The sequence below is a fragment of the Salvelinus namaycush genome, chromosome 4, assembly GCF_016432855.1.
Source record: "Salvelinus namaycush isolate Seneca chromosome 4, SaNama_1.0, whole genome shotgun sequence".
In the NCBI taxonomy this organism is placed as follows: domain Eukaryota; kingdom Metazoa; phylum Chordata; class Actinopteri; order Salmoniformes; family Salmonidae; genus Salvelinus; species Salvelinus namaycush.
Genome location: NC_052310.1, coordinates 75,382,635 through 75,392,569, shown reverse-complemented (window position 1 = coordinate 75,392,569; position 9,935 = coordinate 75,382,635). Strand labels below are relative to the sequence as shown.

General features: G+C 41.9%; 1 protein-coding gene across 2 annotated transcripts; it reads left to right on the top strand.

Moving 5' to 3' along the window:
- Positions 1-540: 540 nt before the first annotated feature.
- On the top strand, positions 541-6,779 carry LOC120046822 (protein phosphatase 1G-like). 2 transcript variants are annotated; one of them, XM_038992359.1, is made up of 11 exons: positions 541-633; positions 1,034-1,176; positions 2,368-2,437; positions 2,571-2,656; positions 3,491-3,620; positions 3,800-4,233; positions 4,551-4,652; positions 4,884-5,118; positions 5,265-5,394; positions 5,518-5,617; positions 5,728-6,779. In XM_038992359.1, exons 2-11 carry the CDS (start codon positions 1,066-1,068, stop codon positions 5,914-5,916), a joined length of 1,587 nt encoding a protein of 528 aa, XP_038848287.1. In that variant the 5' UTR covers positions 541-633; positions 1,034-1,065; the 3' UTR covers positions 5,917-6,779. The 2 variants fall into 2 exon arrangements, with proteins under 2 accessions (XP_038848287.1, XP_038848288.1); XM_038992360.1 differs by lacking the exon at positions 541-633 and adding an exon at positions 659-822.
- The last annotated feature ends 3,156 nt before the right edge of the window (positions 6,780-9,935 follow it).

Here is a 9,935-nt window from a genome sequence, read left to right as displayed (position 1 = left end):
ATATACTTAAGTATCAAAAGTAAAAGTACAAGTATAAATATTTTCAAATTCTTTATATTAAGCAAAGCAGATGGCCACATTTTCTAGTTTTTATTTATTTACTAATAGCCAGGGACACACTCCAAAACTCCTACATCATTTACAGATGAAGCATGTGTTTAGTGAGTCCACCAGATCAGAGGCAGTAGGAATGACCAGGGATGTTCTCTTGATAAGTGTGAATTAGACAATTTTCCTGTCCTAAAATGTAACGAGTACTTTTGGGTGTCAGGGAAAATGTATAGAGTAAAATGACAATCATTTTGTTTAGGAATTTATTGAAGTAAAAGTAAAAGTAGTCAAAAATATAAATGACAAAGTAAAGTGCAGATACCCCAAAAACCTACTTTAAAGTATTTTTACGTAAGTACATTACACCACTGGGAAATAGGGATCTACTCCCACGTTTGTTGGCCAAACTAGAATCGGTAGCTTTGGCGACACCACATGGACATCTTTGTTCATTGCAGCTAAAGTTTTGGCGCACTTTCTGAACGGACCCTTTCTGAACGCCCCTGCTCACAAATAGGCATGCGTATTTCTCATTCATCACAGCGTTTCCGCTTCCTTTAAGTCTCCCGTTCTTTTTGAGAGGTATGTTTATAGCTAGCTAGCTATGTTGTTAACGTTTGCAGTTACACGTGCTGGTATTTTCCCGTACAATGTTCTAATTGTGACTCACTTTTAGGCCAGAACTGTTTTGATAGCAACTATAATCTTCCGGTTGATGGTGTTTGAAGTTTCCCATTTGGCTTCTCTTTAAAGGAAATGACTCGTTTGCGAGTAAGAACTGTAGCTAGCTATGCTCGTTTGTTAGCCTAGCTAACGTTAGCTATCAATAATAGTAAGGAAGCCCTTTGCGACAATTGCAATGTTTATACTCCACTGCATGATATAAGGAATTGTAAGATGAAGTTGGAGCATCTGTGTAATTTAATTGATCACCTTGTTTTTGTCCTGCTAACGTTAAATCGGATTTTCCAACACCAACCAGATTGAAACCCACTGTTTGTTGGTAGCTACATCATGGGAGCTTACTTATCGCAACCCAACACAGTGAAGTCCTCTTCCAATGGTGGAAACCAAAAGATGAGCTTCGGCTTTGCAGCCATGCAGGGCTGGCGTGTCTCTATGGAGGTAAGATTATCTAAAAACATTGCTTATTGGATTCAGCAGTAATTCTTTGCCAATGTTGTCTAGTTACCACCTAGCAAGAATGCGAATGACATGGTTTGGTTTAGACGACAATAAAAAGCTTTATCTAACTGGCTGTAAGGGATAGGTAGTCCTTATATAACTTTATAAAGTGTGGCATCATAGGTAACTAACTATATGATTCCAACCATTAATGTGTCATAGTGTTAACTTAGTTGAGGCTTACATATGAAAGTCAACGTTGTTGTGCAGGAAGACTTTGTTTGTAACTAACGTTAGCTGGGTAGCTAAATTGTTAGCTAGCTACAAAGCTAACTAGCTAGCTATGTAGCTAACTTTCCTGCATGTACTGATTTGGAGATTCCACGCTTTAAAGCCACGTCGTTTAGATGTGCATACAATTAAGACTGTGCCAGCAAATGCATCCCATTACATTTTCACATTCAAATGGCACTTGTCTGATTAGTGATTTATAAAATCTGGTGGAAGGCTCATTTGTCTATTTATTTTACCAGGTAAGTTGACTGACACATTCTCATTTACAGCAACTACTTGGGGAATAGTTACTGGAGAAAGGTAGGGGGATGATTGAGTCAATTGGAAGCTGCTGATGATTAGGTACAGTGGTGGAAAAAGTACCCAACTGTCAAACTTCAGTAAAGATACATTAATAGAAAATAACAAAAGTAAGTCACCCAGTAAAATGCTACTTAAGTAAAAGTGTTTGGTTTAAAATATACTTAAGTATCAAAAGTAAGTGTAAATAATTTCAAATTGCTTATGTTAAGCAAACCAGATGGCACCATTTTCTTTTTTATTTACAGAAAGGGGCTGAAAGCCAGGGGCACACTCCGTCATCATTTACAACCAAAGAATTTGTGTTTAGTGAGTCTGCCAGATCAGAGGCAGTAGGGATAACCAGGGATGTTAGGTTCATAAGTGTGTAAATTTGACTGTTAAGCATTCAAAATGTAACAAGTACTTTTGGGTGTCAGAGAATTTATGGAGTAGAAAGTTCATTTTCTTTAGGAATGTAGTAAAGTAACGCCAAACTAATTCAGTACTTTAAAGTATTTTTACTTAAGTACTTCACACCACTGATTCGGTATGATGAGGATCAGATAAGGAATTTGGCATTCCATGAGAGTGAAATGTTTTTGTTTCTTGCAACAGGATGCTCACAACTGCATTTTAGAACTGGATGATGAAACGGCCATGTTTTCTGTGTATGATGGACATGGAGGTACTGTGTATTCTTACTATCCCTGAGAAACTTTTTTGAGCATACCATGAACTTGTTTTGTTAATACCGGAGACTATTAAGCTAGTTACTTTAATTTAAGTAATCAAGACTTAAAATGCTTTTGCCTTCACAGGTGAGGAAGTTGCATTGTACTGTTCTAAGTACCTACCTGATATCATTAAAGAACAAAAGGCTTACAAAGATGGCAAACTGCAAAAGGTGAGTGGAATAATGCATTTGGGCTAGGGAAAGGAATCCTTTTGACATGGGCAGTTTAAAAATTACAATTTAACCTTCATTTAACTAGGCAAATCAGTTAAGAACCAATTCTTATTTACAATGACGGCCTACTGGGGAACAGTGGGTTAACTGCCTTGTTCAGGGGCAGGAGGACAGATTTTTACCTTGTCAGCTCGGGGATTCGAACCAGTAACCTTTCAGTTACTGGCCCAAGTGTCTAACCACTAGGCTACCTTCTGTTGGATATGTAAGAATTAAGCGGGCCTACCAATAAATAATGCATTTTGGGCACCCTTAAAGCTACAATGTAACTTTTTGGGTGACATGACCAAAATATTTTTGCTTTAGTTTGTTTAGTAAATATTTTCTTAACTCTTCTTGAACTGCATTGTTCGTTAAAGGCTTGTAAGTAAGAATTTCACGGTTTATGCGTAGAAATGTGTTTTATAGATATGTCAGTCATTGAAAGCAAGTCGAAGAGGTGTATGTTCTATGTGCTCTATTTCTATGCTTCCCGTAAAGTTTTGTTATTGTGTCTTTTGTCCATCCGCTGTAAATATACCAGATTTTTGGTTATGGAAAATATATTTCACAGCGGTTTAGATGGTACTATGATTTTGTTTTATACAATGATAGATGGTACAATGAGTCGCAACTAGGAAATGGTGGAGCGATTTCTGCAATATTGCATCTTTAAACGATATTAGAAGTGAGTACCTACCAACTTTGGTTGTAGATCTTGTGCTCTTTGTCAATCTCCTCCATAGGAGCATACGTTGTCTTACTGGGTGGATGCATGTCGATGTGTTTCAGGCTTTGGAGGATGCATTTCTGGCAATTGATAGCAGGGTGACCACAGAGGAAGTGATCAAAGAGCTTGTTCAGATAGCTGGCCGCCCACAAGAGGAAGCACCAAATGAAAAAGTTGCTGAAGAAGATGATTGTGAGTAGACTCCAGCAACTGCCCAAGATCTAGTAAAATGATTGGTCACATACGTGTTTAACGGGTGTAGCAAAATGCTTCATATGTAGTTAAAGACATTCCGGTGGCGGGAATCGTAAACCATAATTAAAAACAAATAATTTGTAATTCAAACCCTTGTGTTCCTTTCCCTCTGTTAGTGGACAATGAGGAGGCAGAACTTTTGCATGAGGAGGCCACCTTGACCATTGAAGAGCTGCTCGTTCGCTACGGACAGAACCGCAATGCACTCAAACACAAGAAGCTCTGTCCGGAGGGCAACAAAGAGTCTGGGGAAGGTGAACCACATTCCTATGGGGAGAAGGGCATCAATGGAGAAGTGGAGGGTGAGATGGACAGCAATGGGAAGGCCAAGGCTGGTGGTGGTGCAGGATTCTCCAAGCTGCGGGCCTGCAGGAGAGCAGGAGGGGACAGCTCTTCAGCAACAGGAGCAGCAGGGTCCTGTGAAGGAGAGAAGGACACCGGGCCTTCCTGCTCTTCCTCAGCGGCTCCAGCTCCGGGAGACACCAGCTCAAAGTTCTTTGAGGACAGTGACGAGTCTGGGGAAGAGGAAGATGAGGGAAGTGAAGAGGAGGTGAGGTGGAAGAACAAGCCTTCAGGAATTACTGTAACTCTGGCCAACCCTCTACCTGAAGAGCTACTGGGTTTGTAGGCTTTTGCCAACAATTCTTACTCACCTGGTTAAGATAATCATGGTCCTGGTGAGCAGCTATTGTCTGAGATTCTGGTTGGAGAAAATGTCTGCAGAAGGACTGCTCTCCAGGAGGAGGGTTGGCCACCTCTGCTGGATCAGATTTCCCCCACTGGATTTGAACAATTAAACATTCTAAGCTTTTTATAATGTTTTGAAAGAATCGTATGTGGGTTAATGATGTAATTATGCTTCTACAGGATGGCAGTGAAGAAGCTGAAAGCAGTGATGAGGAAGACACTGAAGAGGGAGAGGATGAGGAGGAAGAGATGTGCTACCCCGGAATGGATGGAAAAGAAGAGGTAGAATACACAGCTTAATTTAGATCCTGCCATAACCCTAAAGGAAACCTAAACCTGAATGGAAAGCCTGAGTAGCCCTGGTTGTTGTAATGGGGCTATTCATGTCTATCTGGAGTAGTGGTCACTTTATCTCAGTAAATGCAACATTTTATCCTACCTTTGTGTTTTGACCTGGATTAAACTGAAGGCGGCTATTCTCCGATAAGAGCTCTGTGTCTCTACCCCTCCTAGCCTGGCTCAGACAGTGGCACTACAGCGGTGGTGGCTCTGATCAGAGGGAAACAGCTGATTGTGGCAAACGCCGGGGACTCCCGCTGTGTGGTGTCTGAGAAGGGCAAGGCCATAGACATGTCCTACGACCACAAGCCAGAGGATGAGCTGGAGCTGGCCAGGATAAAGAATGCCGGGGGAAAGGTCACCATGGACGGCCGCGTCAACGGAGGACTCAACCTCTCCAGGGCCATCGGTAAATGGATCCTCCTCCTGTATATCCTGGCATTGGTGTTTCGATTGAAGTATCAGGCATAGTTTCCAGTAAAGAATGGCCTTGCTGTTGAAGAACGGGCATCAGACTGAAAGGACATAACTGAATGGCCTTTGTTGTGTTTTCAGGCGATCACTTTTACAAACGAAACAAGGCCCTTGGCCCAGAGGAGCAGATGATCTCCTCAATGCCTGACGTCAAAGTGCTCACCCTCAACCCGGAGCATGACTTCATGGTCATTGCATGCGACGGAATCTGGTAGAGCTTGTTTGATTCTAGCATTTTATAGTACTGTTTTCTCTTAAATTAGGCCGTACTTCAATAATCAATTTGTGAAATGGAACCACCTCTGAATTCCTCCTTAATGAGTGTCATCCACAGGAACGTCATGAGCAGTCAGGATGTTGTGGACTTTGTCAGTCAGAAAATAAAGCCTGATGTCAGTGGCGTTGCCAGGCCTTTGTCCTCCATAGTTGATGAGGTAAGAGATATAGCTTTTTTATTTATTTTTTTACTCGATCCATCAGTCCCCTGTACGCATAACACCTTTCTTTAACAATGAACTATGAACTTTTTATTTGGTCTCCGTAGCTACTTGACCATTGCCTTGCACCTGATACGTCTGGAGATGGTACAGGCTGTGACAACATGACCTGCATCATCATCACGTTCGGCGCTCACCCTGGCAACAGCATGGCCGACATCACCAATAAGAGAAAGCCTGAAGAGATTATCCCAGAGAAGAACGGGAATGACAGCAAGAAGTCAAAAAGCGAATAGAACTGCCAACAAGTAGAATAACTCCAGTCCTTTTCACAAGCCAGGACTTTTTCTCTGGAAACTTTTAAAGACAGTGGTCTCTGGAATAGGATGAGTTTTAGTTAATGTCCCAAGATACAAGAATAAATGGAAAACAAACATTTTCTTGGTGTGTAATTGATTTTGCTTATCTGCCCCATTGGAAACGTGACTCCTAGTGTACTGTTTGTCACCACACCCTTTATGTATATACTTGTTAATTGAATAAATGCATTTTCTTTAATTATGGATCAATGTGGTGCATACTTCTGACACCATTGTAATTACAAATACATTTTAAATGTGATGAGGGACATCTTGTCTACTTACTTTACCAGGACAATCCCTGTTTGAATTGGGCACATGTCCCCTGACAGAACACTGAGAAACTACTCAACAGTTAAATAGATTTAAACAAAAGGATTAAATTTATGTAACATTTTATACTAGCTGTATTTTAATGAATACATTTTACATTCCTTGCACTCACTGATTCCCAGAACATAGCCAACCTGCTGAGTTAAGGCCACTTGCTATTTAAATGTCTCTCATACCTTGGTTTGCACATCCTACCTTGGTTTCTCTAACTATGCCTTGAATTTTGCATTACTCGATTATGGTCCAGGTTTAGCAAATGCTTTTGTTAGTGAATAAACTATTCAAGGGACAGAGGCTCATTACTTAATCTGTTTGTATGCTGGACTAAAAGGTCCACTCAGTTAAAGGGATACTAAAATATATTTTAGTACATTTATTACTTTCAGAGAACATTGTGAGTTGCACATGAAAAATCACAAGAATATTTTTTTCCCCTCCCTAAATCAATAAAGTTGACAAACCTGTAATTTTGTTTCTATTTAATCAGTGATGGATATGGCAAGGTTGCACAATCATGTAGCAAAGCACTAAAGCATCATGCCAATAGTTTCATACCTAACAAATAAATGGTTTGGAACTAGCCTGTTTATGCGATCATTCTACGCCATCAAGGAGTGGAATGAAAGCACAAACTGACTGGTACACAGGCCAGTTGGCACTACTGTTCCCAAAATACTAGTGAGATTACTTTATTTTACTTGAACAAAGTTTTGATGTTGGTATCCAAAAGTAAATGGAATTTCCATACCATTCAATCTTCATCTTAGATTTTCAAGATATGCAACAGATAAAATCCGATAAAGATGTCATACATTAACCAGATAACCTTTACCATTATCTACTCCTAAATCTTCTCATCTGGCTATGGTGAAGTTAATGGTATAAACAAATGGAATGTTCCTTAAACATGTTGGGCCTAGGTGTTTTCTTCTACCACATCGGTGTTCTGATGAACATCCCCAACCAGCTGTTGTGAGAATCAGCCATCTGAAACAATATCCTATATAAAACACAATCTGAATGTAACATAGCCAGTAGACTGTTTGTGGTACTCCTCTTAGTGCTCGATTCAAGTCAAACCCTCATCCTGTATGCAGTAACAGAAAATCATTTTTTTTAAATCTGAAAATCACGCTGCCCGTGTTTGTCATCAGCAATGGTTACCTGCATTCTTTTATGAATACATCTCAACTGTTGGTTCATCAACTATTTCCTATCAAAAAAAGAAATAATAATTGAGCCGACATGGATTTACATGTATGATAATACTGTAATTCAATTGGTTTCCTGCAGATGTGACGCTTAGCATTCAGGCCAAAGAGTTCAATCTGGGTTTCTTCAGACCAGAGAATCTTGTTTTTCATGGTCTGAGAGTCCTTTTGGCAAACCTCAAGCTGTTTGTTGTGCATTTTACTGAGGAGTGGCTTCCGTCTGACCACTCAACTATAAAGGCCTGATTGGTGGAGTGCTGCAGAGAAGGTTGTCCTTCTGGAAGGTTCTCCCATCTCCACAGATGAACTCTACACCTCTATCAGAGTGATCATCAGGTTCTTGGTTACCTCCCTGACCAAGGCCCTTCTCTCCCGATTGCTCAGTTTGGCCGGGGGCCAGCTCTAGGAAGAGTCTTGGTGGTTCCAAACTTGTTTAATTTAAGAATGATGGACGCCACTGTGTTCTTGGGGACCTTCAATGCTGCAGAAATGTTTTGGTACCCTTCCCCAGATCTGAGCCTCGACACAATCCTGTCTCAGAGCTCTACAGACAATTCCTTCAACCTCATGGCTTGGTTTTTGCTCTGACATGCACTGTCAACTGTGGGACCTTATATAGACAGGCGTGTGCCTTTCCAAATCATGTCCAAACAATTGAATTTACCACAGGTGGACTCCAATCAAGTTGTAGAAACATCTCAAGGATGATCAGGATGCACCTGAGCTCAATTTCGAGTCTCATAGCAAAGGGTCTGAATACTTATGTAAATAAGGTATTTCTGTTTTTTATTTGTAATACATTTTCAAAAATGTCTAAACATCTGTTTTCACTTTGTCATTATGGGGCATTGTGTGTTGATTGATGAGGATTTATTATTATTATTTATATATTTTTTGTGTAATTTTTACCCCCTTTTTCTCCCCAATTTCGTGATAATAATCTTGTCTCATCGCTGAAACTCCCCAACACGCTCGGGAGAGGTGAAGGTTGAGTCATGCGTCCTCCGAAACATGACCCGACAAACTGCGCTTCTTAACACCCGCTCGCTTAACCCGGAAGCCAGCTGCACCAATGTGTCAGAGAAAACACAGTTCAACTGACGACCGAAGTCAGCCTGCAGGCGCCCATCCCGCCACATGTAGTCGCTAGAGCACGATGAGCCATGTAAAGCCCCCCTGGCCAAACCCTTCCCTAACCCAGATGATGCTGGGCCAATTGTGCGCCACCCTATGGGACTCCCGGTCACGGCTGGTAATGACACTGCCTGGGCTGTAGTGACAGCTCGAACCCCAGGCTGTAGTGACGGCGCAACACTGCGATGCAGTGCCTTAGACCGCTGCGCCACTCGGAAGGCCAATTTTTTCATTTATTTAATACATTTTAGAATAAGGCTGTAACAAAATGGAAAAATAAGTGAAGGGGTCTGAATACTTTCCGAATGCACTGTGTGTGTGTGTGTGTGTGTGTGTGTGTGTGTGTGCGTGTGCGTGTGCGTGTGCGTGTGCGTGTGTGTGTGTGTCCGTGCGTGCGTGCGTGCGTGCGTGCGTGCGTGCGTGCGTGCGTGCGTGCGTGTATGCGTGCGTGCTATCCTTAACGAGGCATGTGGTACACAACATTCCGAGCTAGCATGACTGGCTAATATCTTGGCTAGCAGGCTAGAAGCAGCATGACTCACATGGAAAAGGAATAACTTTATAAACCTTATGAATATGGTAAATACTTTTCTGCCTTAGAAACACCCAACTAAAACCCCATGACATGTTGGAGAGTACTTACAATTATATGCCCACATTAAACACAGGTCAAATAAAATAAACATGAGGAATAGCCCAGTGAGTCCATTCTTATTTGACCTCGATCTCACTCTGACGGCAGGAGCTGGGTTGAGTGAGGTGTGATGGGGAATGGCGAACTATGGCCAATACAAGTGGTGTGACTTGCAGGTACACTAATAAGATATAAGGGGTGTTGGGCAATTACAACAAACTAATGGTTCAGAGGTGCTGAAACTGCTCAATAAGAGCTCGCCTTTTTAACTCGCTCTCCCGTTTGTGTCTGGATGGCACAATGAGCCAGAAGAGGCAGGCTCAGGTCATCTAGGAGATACAGAGCGACGCACCGGGGAGCCCATTGATCATGCTGTTGTCACTCAAAGCCGGAGGGGTGGGGGTAAACCTCACTGCCGCCTCACGCGTCTTTCTCATGGACCCAGTAAGTGTGTGTGCCATGCAGTAACAGACATACACACTCTGAGATGTGTGTAACATGCAGTAACAGACACTCTGAGATGTGTGTGTGTGTGTGTGTGTGTGTGTGTGTGTGTGTGTGTGTGTGTGTGTGTGTGTGTGTGTGTGTGTGTGTGTGTGTGTGTGTGTGTGTGTGTGTACCAGGCTTGGAACCCAGCAGCAGAG